Here is a 17,948-nt window from a genome sequence, read left to right on the forward strand (position 1 = left end):
ATATATATATATATATATATATATATATATATATATATATATATATATACTGATAATATATCTTATAATAATATAATATATATAATGCTTTCTCAATTATTCTTCCTTCTCCTGTTAAACTTAATTAATTATAATTGCATGATTACTTGCAATGTCATATATTAAGTGCAAGTAAACCATAAAAGAGTCTGTTTTTCCTAATGCTGTTAGCATGCGCATGGTCTCCTGGCTTGCACAAAAGCCAAAAGCAGGACTAACGACTCACTGAGCAGGAAGGATCTAGCACATGCATTGGTGTGTGTGTGTGTGTGTGTGTGTGTGTGTGTGTGTGTGTGTGTGTATGCACGTGCTTGTGAAAGAGTGAAAGGCAGAGACAGAATCAGAGACTCCTGTGAGAAAGAGAAAGTGTGTTCCTGCATTCTCAGAGCAGTTGATCAAGATGCGTCTCTGTGTTCTTGTTTAGGTTGCATCGTGCCGGTCATTTAAGCACTTTGCTATTCATTTGCACAGCTGAACTGTCTCTCATCACCTTTTGTGCATGGCCAGAGCTGAAGGATCATGACATTTTAGGAGAAAAGGCACAAAAGCACATATGAAGCCTTTTTCTGTGAAAATAGAAAGTGTGGGTTTCGTTCTTTTGTGCCCAGCCCTTGAACTCATTTAACGCTGGCTACCAAACCGTGCCTAATGGCTCCTGTGGAGAGAGGGCCTGATTGGAGTATCTTTCCCCCAAAAAAGGGCTTAAATTTCAGGGTGCCACCACTCCCCCACTCCTCTCAGGAGAAAGCAGGATGAACATCAGCACAGCAGACATGCATGCGGGGGAGAGAGGAACCTTACATTCTCTTTCCTCCTGTTTTATACTATTGTGTTCATAGTAGGTTTTTTTTTTTTCCTGTGTGGTTTCTCTGCATTTATCTTCTACAGACGGTATTAATGGATCTGTTGGTTACTGGCTTACCTTGAAGCTCGACACACAATTTATGGGCCTTCCAAAGAAACCTTGGCAACCCCTAACCCAGCGTGTGACAGCGTTAGGGTCTAGGTGGGTATGGCGTTTATGCTTGATTCTGGTGGATTTGGTATATTGCACGATTGTGTTCAGGGTGAGTCTCATCCTGCAAATATCTTTAGTAAAGGGTTTATGATTTTTTAAAGATGCTTAACCAGATCCCATTGCTAAGCAACAAGAAATATTGTAATGGATACAGAATGTTGGAATATAGTGTGATTTCTAAAAAGGCTGTGGATGATTTTAAATAGGAAAAGTGGCCATAGGTGGTTCCACGGTGTGCATGTCTGTGTGTGTGTGTGTTTTTTATTAGGGTGAATTAAAAGACTGACAGCATTGATTATTGGTAGGCCTAAGAGACTTAATCTTTAGTTAGAATGCAGCATTGTAGAAATGCATTTCATTTCTTTAATGGCAGCTTGTGAATTGTGAACCATACCTGGCAAGTGAAGATGACAGTGACTTTAGGTCATTTTAGCCTCTAGTTTTCTCTCTCTCTCTCTCTCTCTCTCTCTCTCTCTCTCTCTCTCTCTCTCTCTCTCTCGGCAAGCTCCCCATTAAAATCCCTGGTGCTGAATCCAGAATTGCAGCATTCATGAAAGCCCAGCTTTCCTCGGCATGCTATGAGATCTGGCGATTTGCCCGTGTCTTGTTTTATTAGAGCATGCACGTGCTGGGAAAGCAAGGCACGAGGAAGGCATGGTGCAGGTGACATCAGGAGAGGAGGAGAGGACAAGGGAGGGAGGGAGGGAACGATGACAGGATGAAGGGGACTGGGAATGAGGGGACAAGGGAGGGAGGGAGGGAACGATGACAGGATGAAGGGGACTGGGAATGAGGGGACAAGGGGACTGAGACGAAGGTCTCCGTTGCCTGAGTGCCACCACAGGCCGTGCTGATCGTTTGACCTTGATTTGTCCACAAATCAGCTCACAAAAACAAACCATCTCTGCGATTTGAGACAGACTTTCCAAATTTCCTAAAAGGTAGCTTGAGTCCTTGGGAGGTCGCCTTTCATGAGAGCACAAATGGGCAGAAGCCACATCTTAGTGAAATGAACTAAACAGCCCATTCATTCAAAATGACCCATGTCTCATCTGACACACCCTTTCTGAGGGCTCGTGCCCTGCAGAACGCGGTGCATTTGAACACATCATCTGTGTATGTGAATCAATATGCCTATATTCCCATATGGTGCTCCTTCCACCCTCCTACAAAGGTATGGTCTTATCGTTTGAATGAACGTGCACACAAAACGCACACACATTCGCACTCTTCATGCTAGCACAGGGGATTTCTAGATAAACAAGGAAAACAAAAACAACCCGTGAGCTTGAATAACACAAAAAGGAGGCAGAGACAGCTCTGAGAATCAAGATGATGTCATTTAATTAAAGGGACATCCCATTTTGGAGGACCAGATGGCTAATATATAGCTTGCATACTGACTATGTGCCTCACTCAAATGAAAATATAGTGTTCTGCAAACTACAATCCACTAAATGAAAACCTGTCTCACACTGGCAAAATATGTGTTGTAATGTATTCTCTTTTTTCCTCTTTCCACAGTCCAGTGGGCTTTAGTTTCAGTTTCACTGTAGTAACAATGCATGACTAACACACAATGAAACATAATAGATGACACACAACACCTCTGCTAACAAGAAACAAGTCTTTGTTTGATTTTAACGTTTTGATCCTTAAAAGATGTGAATGGCAAATTCACTGCAAAGACACTGACAATGTCTAATGTAGCCTTATTTTAAACAAATTGCTATAAATAATTTTCTAAAATGTAGTCTTATTTGAAACAAATGTTTGATTATTTCTGAACAATTAGTGTCTATTGTGACAAGGATTTCACTAACAGTGTTAAAAACTTCAGTGAAATTTTTTAATTTGCTCTTGACCAGTGATGTAAAAAATTAATTCTTAATATTAGGCTTAGGGCTTGGAATTTTGGACACAATTGTATTTTTGCTTTCTGTCGGCAAGCAGCCTTATGAAACAAAGCCTCTTCTATGAAGTAGTAATGGCCTAAAACTCTCTCTGAAGGAATATTAATATAATAAATAAAATGCACTGTAATATAACTGTTAGACCAAAATAACATAATAATATAACTTATTAGCCAAAATAATGCAATTATTGGTGTTGTATCATGTTTCTCAATTAATGGTTGCCAGAAATAATGTGCTATCAACATGTCTGATAGTGAAGAAGGTGAATAAAATTTAACATGATAGTTTGGGTTTCCTCTTATCCTGAGCTACATCAAGATCACTGGTCTGAGAAGAAAATGTTACTAGCATTAGAACATAGACCCCTTTAATGTTTCTTTATGAACAGATCAAGTTGTTTTCTCCTGCTGATTCTGCCAAGATGACGTGAAAATGTTTTCCAGGATGTACCTTGATTTTTGAATAATTATTCTAACAACGAAATAGGAAATTAAGGGATATATCGAAGGCAATGACATGAATATTTCTCTACGTTTAAAGTTTTGAACCCAGTGGTGATTCATTAAACTGACATAAACCCCAAACCAATTTTAGTATCACACCCATGTCTTTAATTATCCAGAGTATTGTTCTTGTTTACAAACACAGTGTCAAAATAGGATGCACACAGCTGCCTTCAGAATGTATTTTGTGATTACAATTGTAAGCAGCAACATCTATAGAAATATGGATTAAAGGTACTGAGCCTTTTCTTTTTAATTTTCCCTTATGTACATTTTCTTTTGTACAGGGAGAAGAAAGGACCCACTGCTTGAAACGGTTTATAAAAACTTCCTATTACATTTTACATTTAAATATAATCCTGTAATCATCTTTTAATCATCATTACTTTTTCAGATTTGTAATCATGTATTTGCTGCTGATTTTCTGTTACTCTAATGTATTACTCAATACATGTATACATTTGTGTAGTATTTTAAATATGCAATCATGTTATATGTATTCTATTTCAGGGAGGGACCCAACAGATGCCCTCACAGAGGCCATCACTCTCATACTCTACCTCACTCCTCTGTCTTGTCTTGTCTTGATCATGTGTTGTGTGCATTTGTGTATATTTGGTCATATACAGCCTTCCGGCTGCTTACTTTCTATGTTAATGGCTTTGATGCTTAGTATGTAAGAGGCTGACTTTTGTAAGTAATTACAACCATATACACCACATATTTCTTGACTCAATGTTGTGTTTTAAATGCTTTAATTTAGTACCAGTATAACAAAAAGGAAATATGTCTTGTGCCCCTTTCAAACATATACTGCATTTATAATGGCATTATGACTGACATTATTTTATACAACTTGGTTGACTGCAGGCAAAGTGAGCAGTAGTGTTTTGGGCTCTAGTGGCCAAACAAAGGGTCAGTTGTGTGACTTGTACACTCTGTGCACTGCCAGTGACTACTGAATTTACTTGTCTGAGAAAAAAACAAACAAACACACACACACACACACTGTGAGAGACCAGGGAGCATGCCTTTACATATTGAGACTAAATATTTGCTCAACATCAGTGGCCTTTGATTTGTAGCTTGTAGTAGATTTCAGGGCTGATCTCCAATAAACACACTCCACATTTAAAGTGGCCTCATTAAAACTAACAGATCTGATTTTTGTCACATATCCAGTAGATATCATATATTTTACTGAAAAGAAGTAACTGAGAACATGTGTGATCATCTGGTGCGAAGACATCTGTGATGAGGTCCCCTGTATTATATTAATCCTAAACATGCTTGCTAAGACGTATGATTTTATATTTGTGGAAAATCCAATCCATTAAAACTAATTTTATATATATATATATATATATATATATATATATATATATATATATATATATATATATATATATATAGAGAGAGAGAGAGAGAGAGAGAGAGAGAGAGAGAGAGAGGTTTTTTTGTTGTTGTTCATAGATTCATTACATTGCTGATCATTGTTGTGAATTATTAAACAGATTTTCAGATTTCACTTGATTCTTGTATTTCTACCTTGCATATTACAGTCACTTAACAACAGCTTTAATCATCTTGTTTGTGTAAAGGAACTTATCAAAGAGCAGCAAAATATGCAGGCTCACTGCCTCTGCTCTGAATGTATGACATTTTTATAGCTGTTTATTACACCTATTTTGAGTTTGTTATTGAAAATTATTTGAACTGGATGGAGGTTGCTGAAAGACTGTATATGACTATGTCTGCCTTATCTTCAATCTGCTTGTACACAAGTTCATAGACAGGTCTTAGACAATGTGCATGGGTTTTAATTGAGCTGTTGTCCTTTAGCTACAAGTATTCCATTCACATTCAAGATTATATGGGTTTTTATTGACTTAGTGATGCAGAACAATTCCGGAAACAGTTGTCTTGTTACAAGGAAATTCAGTTTTTTTCTGCCGTTGAGAATATAAAAAAACCACTTAAACTCTAACGAGTTAACTGAAAATCAATTGCCAGCTAAAGAAGAATTAAAAACGAACTACTGACTGCAAAATATTATCATGCACTGAATAAAATGTATTTGTTCTAGTGAAGTCGATCAAGTTTCCCTGACACAAACGTTACCTTGTATTTGGAAGTGGATCTCCCAACATCCTTTTCAAAACAGTCACATTCCAAACTAATGAATGTACCTCTCCCTGTACACATCTGCCATATCACTCCGCACATACCACATAACTAGAGTTTGCTTAAAATAAAACCAACACCTTATAAAAAGTCAATTTTTATATGAAGAATGATATCGTTCCGTGATTTAACTTTTGATGATACAGTGTGAGCGTTACCATAGTATCGGAAACACACAAGGTAGAGGTCTAATTTCTTGGATGCGGTAGAATACATTAACCGCATTCCTGGTATAAGAACTCCCCCTGACAGGCGCCATTTTAAGGTCCAGTTTCCAGTCACACAGGAGTTTTCAGCGTTAGTGCATCGAAGAGTGCGGCTACCCGTCCGGAATTTTGCCGGGTGGTCTAGCGATTTCATTCCAGTTTGGATACTGAAGCGTTGGTCCCACGCCCCTGACAGAAAAACGGCTTATCCGTTTTGGTATCAGGTAAGCGTATGAAGGCGTAATTGTGCCAAGTTTGGGCGTTTCTTTTGAACATCGGGGATGTTGAGTTCTCAGTGCTAGCAGGCTGTGACTGGGGAGGGGGACCTTCCGAGGTTTTCCGTCCGTTTAGGAATGGATCTCTTTTTTTTTACCTGAATGTATAATGTATGAAAAGCTAGCTAGCTTTTGGGCCTGCACTTGGTTTCGGGTACCGTTAAATGTCATGTTAAAGTCTTTAACGTGGCTCAGTAGCTAACCTTAAGTCGATTTGTAAGTGTGTTTTTGGTTCTTGATGTTGGTTTCTGGTGCGATCTCAGCTACGTTAACGTTAGGGTTGGCAGTGTAACGGTGATTGCTAGCGATTTTCCCCCTATTTTGGCTAGCCTCACTAGCTCAGTAGTTAGGTAGATGACTAGCTAACCTAGGTTAGTTGGTTTTGTCAGTTAGCTAAACTTGGGGAGGGGGACATACCGGTGTAACTGGCTAAGAGCAATAGTCGCTTCTTCCGTGCAACCTAAATGAACATGAAATCCTTCGTTGGCGGTGGACTAGCTAAATGCAAACCTACTTTTAGTCATAAATATACTAATTACTTGGCTTGCTAGCCTAGCTAGTTACATAGACGGAGCATACTGCTAAAAGTCTATGATATATTATGGTGGGACGTCACCACTTTACCGAGCTGGCTAGCAAGGATGGCGTTAGTTAAGCCAGTTTAGGTGATTTTGGGGCTATTTGAGGTTGGTTCTGATTTAACGTAAGACGGTAACGTTAGCTGACTCTTCATTGTAGCAAACTAGCAAAATACAGCCATAATAACAAATGTCCAATTTTTCGTCTATGGAATTTTGCTTTTTGCTTTTTTGTTGCTCTGATTAGAGTTGGCTACCAATTTGATCTAAACTTTAGTTTTGTGTAAAATTCGAATCAACTAAGACGCTGGTTTTGGCGTTTTAACATCCATTAACTTTGTTTACAACATGATTAAGTTTCTTAATTGTTTTCCCCTGACTCTGGAGCAGCTAACCTAGTTAACTTTTAATATTATCCAGGCAAGCAGGCGCAATCCCTGTCTCGTAGTGTTGCAAATGTCTTCCCTGAGAAAGTTGAGGAAGGTGATGGAGTGCGTACTGAAAATGGAAGGGGGGGGGGGGTAGTGTCCCAAGCGGCGAGAGCGTAGAAAGGTATCTTTTTGATCTCGTAAACATTAGGTTCTGTGGTGTCTTGCTGGGGGGAAAACCCGCAGCATCATTAAATACTGCATCCGTTTTCCCTTACGACACGGAAAATACAGATGGAAGGTAGACGTGAGAATAACATCTTATGAATTAACCCCCCCCCCCCCCCAAGTCTGTATAACCCATATACTTGATGCTTAGAGGACACAATATATGAAAAGTCCATTTCCATAGCCAGAACAATTAAGGTACTGGTTGGATGCCACAAGATGTGCTTATTGTGTCCAAAGTGAAAATTACACACAGTACCCCTCCTATGTTTGATGGTATAGTTCAGATCCTCATCCACAGAGGATCAAAGATGGTGAGGTCTTTAGGTCTTCAGATCTGTCTTGCGGTCACTCATTAAGACCTGTACTTGTGTGTCGTGTTGACGTCTGTATGTACATCAAAACACTTACGGTGGTCCGGTGCCTGTTTCCTCAGGCTGTGGTTAACTGGTTACAGTGAGGTAGTTTTAATGAGCCCCTAAAACATGGCTAGTTGGGCAGTACCTAATGTTTGCTTTGAAGTAGTTTCTAAATGAGATCCATATGGACAGGGGTGGTGCATGTGTGCCTCCCTCACTGTAGTTTGACCTCGCCCCCCCTCTTTTTCCCCTTCAAATTTATGAAAGTTTATCTTGCAGGGTATGTTTGGTAGTGCAGCTATATAGGCTCTCAAACAACCATGTTAAGATTACTGCTGTTAAAATGCATGTTGGTGTTGGCTTGCCATTTTTAACTGGGTAGTGCTGAGGCAGTTGCAGCAATATCTAGCCAAATCCAAAGTGAGGTTTTTGTGTGCTGGATTTTTTATTTTATTTTTATTATCAGCTGTTCTGCTTAAATCTCGGCACTGCAGAAAACGGTTTTCATAAGCTGCCACAGCTGCCCCTGTTTGCTTTCAAAGAATTTAAGTCCTGCCCCCTCACCCATAAAAAGCCTAATTTATTAAGTTTGGCACAACTTCACAGCACTCTGTTCCCCTCCTCCTATTAGAAGCTTTTTTTTTTTTTTTTTCTGCCTACACCAAACCAGACATTAGAAGTGCTATATAGTACCTCCCTGGCAGACGTGTAACGCATGCTCACACACATGGTGTGGAATGTCCAATGCTGACTGCAGGATGTTTTCATAAATGTGGGTTCCTGTAATTGCCTGTATCTGAAAGGGGCTCTTTTTCTGCATGTCTTGCACTGAGAGGCTATGTGCTAACTTGAGCAAATTATTCCTCAGGCTGATAACTAAGTGCAAGAGTGAAGAGAGAAACCATCGTATTTAAAATCTCTTTCGTAAATGCTAATATGGCCAACAGTGAAGGGAAACATCATGGTGAGGACTAATAGCCTGACTTTGCATAAAGCAAGTACAGAATGCAGATTGTTTTCTTTATCCAAGTGAACATTGAGAAGTATAATCCTGCTGGTACAAAGTCACTGCTGATGACTTCTTGTTTAACCTGTTTAATATTTAGTTATAGGCACTTGATTACCCATCCAACACATCCAGATTACTTAATGGCTAGCTCAGAGGCAAATGAGGCCAAAGTGCTTTGTGATTGTTTTAGTTCAGGCCTGTTTTTATATGCCCTTCACCTCAGAAAACACACAGAACTAACTGATACAAATTCTTTTGCAATTTATTCAGAGGAAAGAAGGTAGTATGTGCCTGAGGCTCTCGTGTTTTTTGGCTTCCCTTTGACTCGGCCAGTGCAGGAAGCTTCACCTAACTCTGTAGAGATTTCCGTTTTCCTGTTTGTGTCCACATCCTCCAGTTCTGGAGAAATACAGTGGAAAGTGTATGTTCGTCTGCCTGTTTAATTAACCAGGCTAAAGTGCCACGCTTAATGTTGACCTAAACCTAGACACATTGACTCGAGCTGCAGTCTGTGTGCAGAGTAGATTTGAGTTCTCTAGATTAATCAGCATTTTAAGAGCCAAATGTCAATTGAGTGTTACAATTTTAACATGGGTATGCCATTTTCAGTTTAGATGTAATAAAGGTTTGTGTAGTAATTACTAAATGGTTAAAGTATCTTACAATTAGTGACTACCAGTTTGCCATTAAGGAAGTTTACACTTACAGATTTCTAAAGAATTGTTTAAATGGGTCTTTGTCTTCAAAAGTTGACTTGTAGTGTAACTGTAGGTGCCTGATCTGTGTTCTGCTGTAGGAACCCTAGAATGTCCTGCCCTGCCCCAGGGATGTGCGCTGCTCTGATTGGTGCATGGCACTAGTGCCAGCGATTCCAAGTGTCTTATCCTATACACAGAGCATTGAGGAGGTCAACCCTTTTTGTAGCTCTTCTGTTTTCTTGTTTTCTCAGTAAAAACCCTTTAACCTTAGTTCTGACATCACATAACATGGGTAGCTTTTTATGTTACTGGCAAGGGTCTGTGAATGCCTGGTTTTTGTTTCTTCTAGCCAAACCATTTGTGGTCAGTTGCTGTCAATAACCCACCAATGAACACACCCTTCGGAGGCTGTTACTGCAATCATCTCCCCTCCACTCAAATGGGGGAATCGCAGGAGCAAGCATGTTTGAGTCATCGTTCTTACATTGACTGTAGGATAAAGTATATAGCCCTGACAGCCTATTTGATGTAAATTTCAACAAAAGAGATTTGATTAAAAAGGCAGCCAGTTGAGATCTGATTTGCTATGGAGATCTGGGGGGCAGGGGGATGCTAACATAAGCTAAGGCCTCACTCAAGAATTGAAAGTACAAATGCTGTGCCAATGTTGGTAGAGAACAGACATCAAGGTGAATTATAGCCATTTGATTTGAACATTTCATAGGAGCTTTAGACTTGGTCTCTACTGATTAGTCCTATCTGTCCAGAATTCATCCACGCAAAATGCTGTTTTCCTTTATCGTGTTTGTTGAAGTTTCGTGCTCCCATCAACTTTTGATGAATGAAGCTGACTAACCCCCAGGAATGTTTGTACTGGTACCGCCAGTATGACTCATTTGTGCGAGTGTGTAAGCCACCCAGCTGTTTGAATGTAGGGAATTTCCCTAAGAACATACACTCAGCTCCAGGCTCTGTCCATGGCTCATGCTGTCAGCTGTTGTCTGAATGGAATGGCAAGTTGAATATCAGATTTCAGGTGGTTTGGAAGAGCTGGTATTGCTTGCCTTTCCACCACAGCTTTGCCAAGTTATAGTTTGTGCAGCTTGTGTATTCTTTCTGAAATGGTCATGCTTATGGCTGGATCCTTTCTTCCATCTGCAGATTTGGAAGTAGTTCGGACTGAGGCCTTGGCAGTACGATGGCTACCCAGTGTGAGTACACGTCCATTATAGGTCTAGTAAATTGAGTGACACTAAATTACCTAAATTTGGACCCCCACCACCACCCAAAACTACCACATACTTGCATACAACCAGCAAGCCAAACATCACCTAACTGGTTAGGACGTGTGTTGAACAGGCATTAGCAAATGATTGGTGAAAATCTTTTATTTAAAAAAAAAAAAAAAAAAAAAAAAAAAAAAAAAAAAAGATTTTATTTATTTTATTATTACCCATTAAGACTCTGCTGTAGTCTGTTTGTAGTCACCTAGTCAGCTGTTAACCATCCTTAACCCTTGTTCCCGTCTGCTGTCCGTGTGCAGCTGATTTGATGGAGCTGGACATGGCTATGGAGCAAGACCGGAAGGCTGCAGTCAGCCACTGGCAGCAGCAGTCTTATCTAGACTCTGGAATCCACTCTGGGGCCACCACCACAGCGCCCTCTCTCTCAGGCAAGGGCAACCCCGAGGAGGAAGACCTGGACAACCAGGTGCTGTACGAGTGGGACCAGGGCTTCAGCCAGCCCTTCACCCCAGAGCAGGTGGCAGGTATGTTTGTGCCAGCCGTTAATGTACGCCTGAGCATCCATCTTAAAAAAAACAAAAAACAAAAAAAACAAGCAAAAAAAAAAACCAGATGCCACAGGTGCCAATTCAAAAAGCATCACCAAATGCCACAAGGAAAATGTGCAGCAGACGAAACAATTTCTTTCTAGTCTTGTTATTGCTGTTAAATTCATTGGCTAAGACATAACGGCCAGCCTCTCTCTAGATATGGATGGGCAGTACGCCATGACGCGGGCCCAGCGTGTGCGGGCAGCCATGTTCCCGGAGACGTTGGACGAGGGCATGCAGATCCCCTCCACTCAGTTTGATTCTGCAAACCCCACCAATGTCCAGCGGCTTGCCGAACCCTCCCAGATGCTCAAGCATGCCGTGGTCAACCTCATCAACTACCAGGATGATGCCGAACTGGCCACCAGGGCCATCCCTGAGCTCACCAAGCTCCTCAACGATGAGGACCAGGTCAGGCTCTTCCTCACAATCCTGCTCCTCTCCTCCACTGTTTTTGGATATGCAAGGCTCTGCATAGGGGGACATGTATGCAATTTTAAACAAGCTTTTACATGTATGATATGCCAATTACACTAGGTTTAAGCCTTCAACAGTTCTTTGATGTGACACCATAGTTAGGTCATCTGTACCTTTCTGAGGCAATTTTACTGTAGTTTTGCCTCCACCTTGCAAACAATATCTTGTCACTCTAGGTCTGTCTTTTAGGAGCTGGTTATTTTAAGCCGTTGAGGTGACCCAGAAACCAGTTCAGTGTGTCTGTTCCCTGAATTACACTTGCATTTGCACCATCGCACATTCAGGAAATGAACGCACATGCGTTGAACTTATTGAACTGCCCCACGGGCAGTTTTGGTCGTCCTTCCTGCATAACTTTAGATTGGTGTCCGTCTCTCCTGCAGGTGGTAGTGAACAAGGCGTCTGTGATGGTGCACCAACTGTCGAAGAAGGAAGCATCGCGCCATGCCATCATGCGTTCCCCACAGATGGTGTCGGCCGTTGTGCGGACCATGCAGAACACAGCTGACGTGGAGACGGCCCGCTGTACGGCTGGGACTCTGCATAACTTGTCCCACCACCGGGAGGGTCTGCTGGCCATCTTCAAGTCAGGGGGCATCCCTGCCCTTGTCAAGATGCTGGGGTGAGCAGCACAGAGGCAGTAGGGCATATAGCTGTGAGAAGGTCCCTGGGTGGCTGGTGAATTGTAGCTCTGTGCTGGCCCTCTCAACAGTGGAGCAGCTCCAGCTCTCCTCATTTGGTTTATTGACTGACTTGCATGATGCATTGGAGGAGCAGAAACTGCTGTGGTCCTTCAGCACTGGAGCAAGAACACTTGAATAGAATCTTGCTTTAAAATGACTGACGACACAAAAAAATAACTGTCTACGAGGGTCACTTATTTCAGTTGAATGGTTCAGAAGAAATGGTGCTTCCAGCCAGAGTCTGGTATGTGCCTTCAGTGTAGTAATTTAATTCACTTATTCAGTTGGAGTAAGCAAGTGTGTGTTCATGTGCATCTCAGGTCTCCAGTGGACAGCGTGCTGTTCTATGCCATTACCACCCTACACAACCTCCTGCTGCACCAGGAAGGTGCCAAGATGGCCGTCCGTCTGGCCGGAGGCCTGCAGAAAATGGTGGCCCTCCTGAACAAGACCAACGTCAAATTCCTCGCAATCACCACAGACTGCCTACAGATCCTGGCTTATGGCAACCAGGAGAGCAAGGTGCATCCCCGACCAATTGTCTCGCACTCGAATGGTTCTGTTCCCAGTGTGTGGGTGTGTTGGGTACCCAGGTGTGTAACGGGTGTTCTGTACTGTTGCCCCTTCAGCTGATCATCCTTGCGAGCGGTGGTCCTCAGGCCTTGGTGAACATCATGCGGACCTACACGTACGAGAAGCTGCTCTGGACCACCAGCCGCGTGCTTAAAGTGCTCTCCGTCTGCTCCAGTAACAAGCCTGCCATTGTTGAGGCCGGTAAGTTCACCAGCAGCACACATCTCCCCCCCCAAAAAAAGTCTCATGGGACCTGGTGTTCACGCTGTCCTCTGTGCTGTTTGCAGGAGGCATGCAGGCTCTTGGTCTTCACCTCACAGACCCCAGCCAACGTCTGGTGCAGAATTGCCTCTGGACGCTCCGCAACCTGTCTGATGCTGCCACCAAGCAGGTATTCGCACATTGCACGTGTGTGCTGTCCAAACAGTCATTCGTCCTGTTCCAGTGCCAGGTTCTCACCTGCCATCACATTGGTAGTTGGGCTCTCTGTGCAGACCCCCCGCTCATGTTTTCCTCACTTTATATTCTAACGGGCATGTATCCCTTTTGCCATGCACCCGCAGGAGGGCATGGAGGGCCTGCTAGGTACCCTGGTGCAGCTGCTCGGCTCGGACGACATCAACGTGGTGACGTGTGCCGCAGGCATCCTCTCCAATCTCACCTGCAACAACTACAAGAACAAGATGATGGTGTGCCAGGTGGGTGGCATCGAGGCGCTAGTGCGCACTGTGCTCCGCGCCGGAGACCGTGAGGACATCACCGAGCCGGCCGTCTGTGCCCTGCGCCACCTCACCTCCAGGCACCAGGACGCAGAGATGGCCCAGAATGCTGTGCGGTTGCACTACGGCCTGCCTGTGGTGGTCAAGCTGCTGCACCCTCCCTCTCACTGGCCCCTCATTAAGGTACATGAACTTGGAGGGAGAGAAAAGCAGAGTTTGAAATGAGCTGTGCACACAAACATGGAACAACCATAAAACCCAAAAAAGAGAAATTAAAATTCTCCTTGCCTGCGAGTTCTCTGAAATGTTGTTTGCCTCTGAACCAAAATTTTTTTACTTCTCCACCCCCACCAACAGGCCACAGTTGGTCTGATCCGTAACCTGGCACTGTGTCCAGCCAATCATGCACCGCTTCGTGAGCAGGGTGCCATCCCCCGGTTGGTCCAGCTGCTGGTGAGGGCGCACCAGGACACCCAGAGACGCACTTCCATGGGGGGCACCCAGCAACAGTTTGTGGTGAGGCATATAAATGTGTGGGTTTTTGTGTCCCCCCCCCCCAAATCTTTGAGCACCTTGTGGAATATGACAAAGATACTTTGACATTGGATGAAAACCAGTGCAGCTCTAATGATTTAATGCAAGTTTGTGCTGGAACTGCAAAATATTGTAGGCTTCAGTTGTGGGATATGCAGGCTGGCATACTGATAACTGTCCGTGTTCTGCAGGAAGGAGTGCGGATGGAGGAGATTGTGGAGGGTTGCACCGGGGCTCTGCATATCCTGGCCAGAGACGTGCACAACAGAATTGTTATCCGAGGACTCAACACCATCCCACTATTTGTACAGGTACAGCATGTGTTCAGCAAATGCTATCCTCCAGCAAACGTTCATGTTCCTGGTTGCCACCAAAGCAACCACGTCTCGCACAAACACCCTGCTGATGGGTTGACTCATACAGAGCAGCAGAACCAGTGGCTTCCTGAAATCTCACCTGATCGCAAGCTAATGGTAGCCTAAAGATTTCAGTCCGATGGTTATGGTCTGAGCTAGTTACCTGCTGTCTCTTGGGCACTGTTGCTTCTTATGAACTCAGCCTTGTGCTCTCTCTACACCCGTGTGCAGCTCCTCTACTCTCCCATCGAGAACATCCAGCGTGTGGCGGCAGGTGTGCTGTGTGAGCTGGCACAGGACAAGGAGGCGGCCGAGGCTATCGAGGCAGAGGGAGCCACTGCGCCTCTAACTGAACTGCTGCACTCCAGGAATGAGGGAGTGGGTGAGTGGCCACCACAGCCGAGCAGCGCTTCATACCGGTGCCCCCAGAGGGCTGCTGGGGTGGGGTTTGCTGTCATTATGTAAGCGATCCTTCGAGACTCCTGCCTCAGCGATTCCCATCGGCTGCTAGTGTCGTTTTCATTATTAAGACCGAACCAGCTGGCTTTTGTTCCCACCCCCCCCTTTTTTGAGTTGTCTGCTTTTGCTTGAATGGCTTTGAATGCAAGATGCAGCTGCAGGGCTGATCAACTTGAAGCTGTTGTCAGAACTGCCCACTGGCCCCAAGTGTTTTTACATGCACTTATTTCTTTCAGCCCCAGTTAGTGTTAAGCTATTGAGTGTTCAGTCACCTCATGCATTTTTCCTTCAATCTCTCCAGCTACATATGCTGCAGCTGTGCTGTTCCGCATGTCTGAGGACAAACCCCAGGACTACAAGAAACGCCTGTCTGTGGAGCTCACCAGCTCCCTGTTCAGAACGGAGCCGATGGCCTGGAATGAGGTATGCATGTGAATGCCCTTAACTCGCACAAGATAGGTTGAAATGCTTTGTTCTGATTTTGTCCATTGTCTTTCCCAGACTGGAGATATAGGTCTGGATATAGCTCAGGGAGAGCCTGTTGGATACAGACCTGATGGTACAATACTTCCCACATTCATCTGTTTAAAAGGTGGCATGCTTTGCATCGTTCCATTGCTGATTAACTTTCTCTGCCCCTTTTGCTGTCTCTTGTTCACTTGCTCTGCTGCTGGCAGACCCTAGCTATCGCTCCTTCCATTCCGGCTACGGCCAGGACGGTCTTGGCATGGATGGGATGCTGGAGCACGAGCTGGCCGGCCACCATCCTGGGGCGGACTACCCCATGGAGGGCCTGCCTGATCTGGGCCACTCCCAGGACCTGATGGATGGCCTGCCGCCAACAGACTCTAATCAGCTGGCCTGGTTTGACACAGACCTCTAAATGCGCCGTAACAGTCTGGATGTAGTGAAGGTGAGCCTCCACACCCTATGGCCTGATGAAGGCTAATGGCTAACTTGTTAGCAATAACAAGGTACCTGGCTCCTATTTAACACTTGTGATGCATTTCCCCCTCTCTTCTACAGCTGTATTTTCTGAACGAATCTGCGTTGTGATTTTGCCGGAGGAGTCACGGAAGGTTTGCCGAGGGTGGGCGAGCATATCGGGAAGTGCCTGACACATGCGTGCGCGTACACACACACACACACACACACCCACCATTCATGCACACACACTTGTTGGGAGAAAGAGGGTGTTTCCTGCAAGGAAGAGGAAGCAAGGAAGCCAACCCTTTTTGTGTGTTCTGTTTTTGTTTTTTTTTTTTGTTTTTTTTTTTTTTTTTGTTTTGTTTTCTCTTAACCCCCCCCCCCCCCTCCCCAATGGAAGGGCAATCTAGAGGATTTCAGGAGTGCAAAGGAGGGGAGGTGTCATAGATGGAACTATAAACTTTTTTTTATTTTATTATTTTTAGGCTTTGGTTTTATCTTATTTTCTATTTTTAAGATCAGTCTGTTTATGGTACTGACTCCTAGCTTGGTTTTGAGCTTTAGCCTGTATTCATTCATTCCCCCCACTACTTCTGTTTCAAGCAGTACTTTGTATTCCATCTTTTTATTGTCTTCTGTAGCGTTGAGTTGTAGTGAACTTCATTGGTTTGAGTCTCTCATGTAATGGTGTCGAACACTAATATCGGTTTCTATGTAATCTGACTGAAAGTGTAACAATGTGTAGCTTTTTGTTTTATACGATCAGCTGTTAAAATGGGATTACAGGGGTGGTAGAAATATATGCATTCTTATTAAATACATTTAAAAAAAAAAAAAAAAAAAAAAGTGGTTTTCGGTGTCAGTTATTCCGGAACAGGTATGGATGAGCTAAGAGTGGGGTTTGGGGAGGGGGGTGTCTCAGGGAGCAGAGACGAATCTTTCTTTTCTATGCTATCTTGAGGTAGTCTCTCTATTGAAGCGACGTTGTTTGCCTGTGCGGCTTATTTTGGGAACATGGATAATGACCTGGCTAAACAAATAAAAGACTTTATTCCAGTGTGCCTGCTAGAGCTTCTTTTTCACCAGTGCTTTAAAAAAACAAAACAAAAAAACCCCAAAAACTTGCAAATGTCTGTGTACAGAGACCTGCAGCGGTAGCCCAGTTCCTCCCCAACGTATTCCCTTGTTCAGCTGCATGTTTGATAGATTGGTCTAAGTGGGACTCCTTTTATAGCCAAGTCTGCTGACGGTTTTCCATTGATTGTGTGCCTTTTGTAAGTCACTCAGAGTGTAGGAGCTGCTTACCATCTTGAAGGCCTTGTATAAAATCTTGAGAGGTTGCTTCTTATCTGCCCTTTGAGGGGAAAGTGTGTACACGCATGTGGTAGTTTTTAACTTGGCTGTCACAGCCCACCACCCGCTTTTAAAATCTAAGAAGTCTTATCTTTTTGTAGATTGGCGCATGGCTTGGTCTAACGCATATCAGAGGCAACATTAAACTTCCTGCAGTATCATTACTACATTACTACTTCACTGTTTTTTCTTTTTATTGTATCAATAGTTTTATCTAGTCCTGCTCTGTCTACTTCACTACTGAAGTTGAGAATGTAGTCAAAGTAGTAGCAGCAAATATTCACCATGAACGGTTACGGAGGTGAAAGTGTAGGATGATCTGTCTTTGTGCTAATGTGAGTCTCAGCAATCGTTAACCAAGATTTATTTCTTTAAAAAAATAACAAAACCATAAAATAAAAATCCCATTTTATGAAAATGATGACCCCTTATCCTTGTTAAAGAACATAAGCTCACACTTGATGAAGTATGAGTGGTTGGGGGTGTCGGTAGCGGGGGTTTAATATCCCGTTCCTGCCTCCCTCCCCTCTTTTGTGGTGAGAGGAATTCCATTGAGCCCTTGCCAAGCGCAGGAGTGCATCTGAAGTCGTGCCAGCGTGTTTTGTGTGGGGCAATTCTTGTCCTCCTCCTGGGACTTCAAAAACGCACACTC

General features: G+C 43.4%; 1 protein-coding gene and 1 long non-coding RNA gene across 2 annotated transcripts; both read left to right on the forward strand.

Annotated features, from left to right (window-relative positions):
- Positions 1-790: 790 nt before the first annotated feature.
- Positions 791-4,792, forward strand: LOC113580095. The gene is made up of 3 exons (XR_003410939.2): positions 791-1,045; positions 3,764-3,792; positions 3,987-4,792. It is a non-coding gene; the product is annotated as an uncharacterized LOC113580095 (long non-coding RNA).
- Positions 4,793-5,908: 1,116 nt separating this feature from the next.
- LOC113580088 (catenin beta-1-like) lies at positions 5,909-17,002 on the forward strand. Its single transcript, XM_035528482.1, has 16 exons — positions 5,909-6,090; positions 10,543-10,592; positions 10,925-11,149; positions 11,373-11,626; positions 12,076-12,314; positions 12,696-12,897; positions 13,005-13,149; positions 13,236-13,339; positions 13,512-13,850; positions 14,025-14,183; positions 14,393-14,512; positions 14,789-14,939; positions 15,318-15,439; positions 15,518-15,575; positions 15,694-15,929; positions 16,043-17,002. The coding sequence occupies exons 2-15, from the start codon at positions 10,580-10,582 to the stop codon at positions 15,897-15,899; spliced, it is 2,337 nt and encodes a 778-aa protein (XP_035384375.1). The 5' UTR covers positions 5,909-6,090; positions 10,543-10,579; the 3' UTR covers positions 15,900-15,929; positions 16,043-17,002.
- Positions 17,003-17,948: the final 946 nt, after the last annotated feature.

This window comes from Electrophorus electricus, chromosome 1 (assembly GCF_013358815.1).
Source record: "Electrophorus electricus isolate fEleEle1 chromosome 1, fEleEle1.pri, whole genome shotgun sequence".
Classification (NCBI taxonomy): domain Eukaryota; kingdom Metazoa; phylum Chordata; class Actinopteri; order Gymnotiformes; family Gymnotidae; genus Electrophorus; species Electrophorus electricus.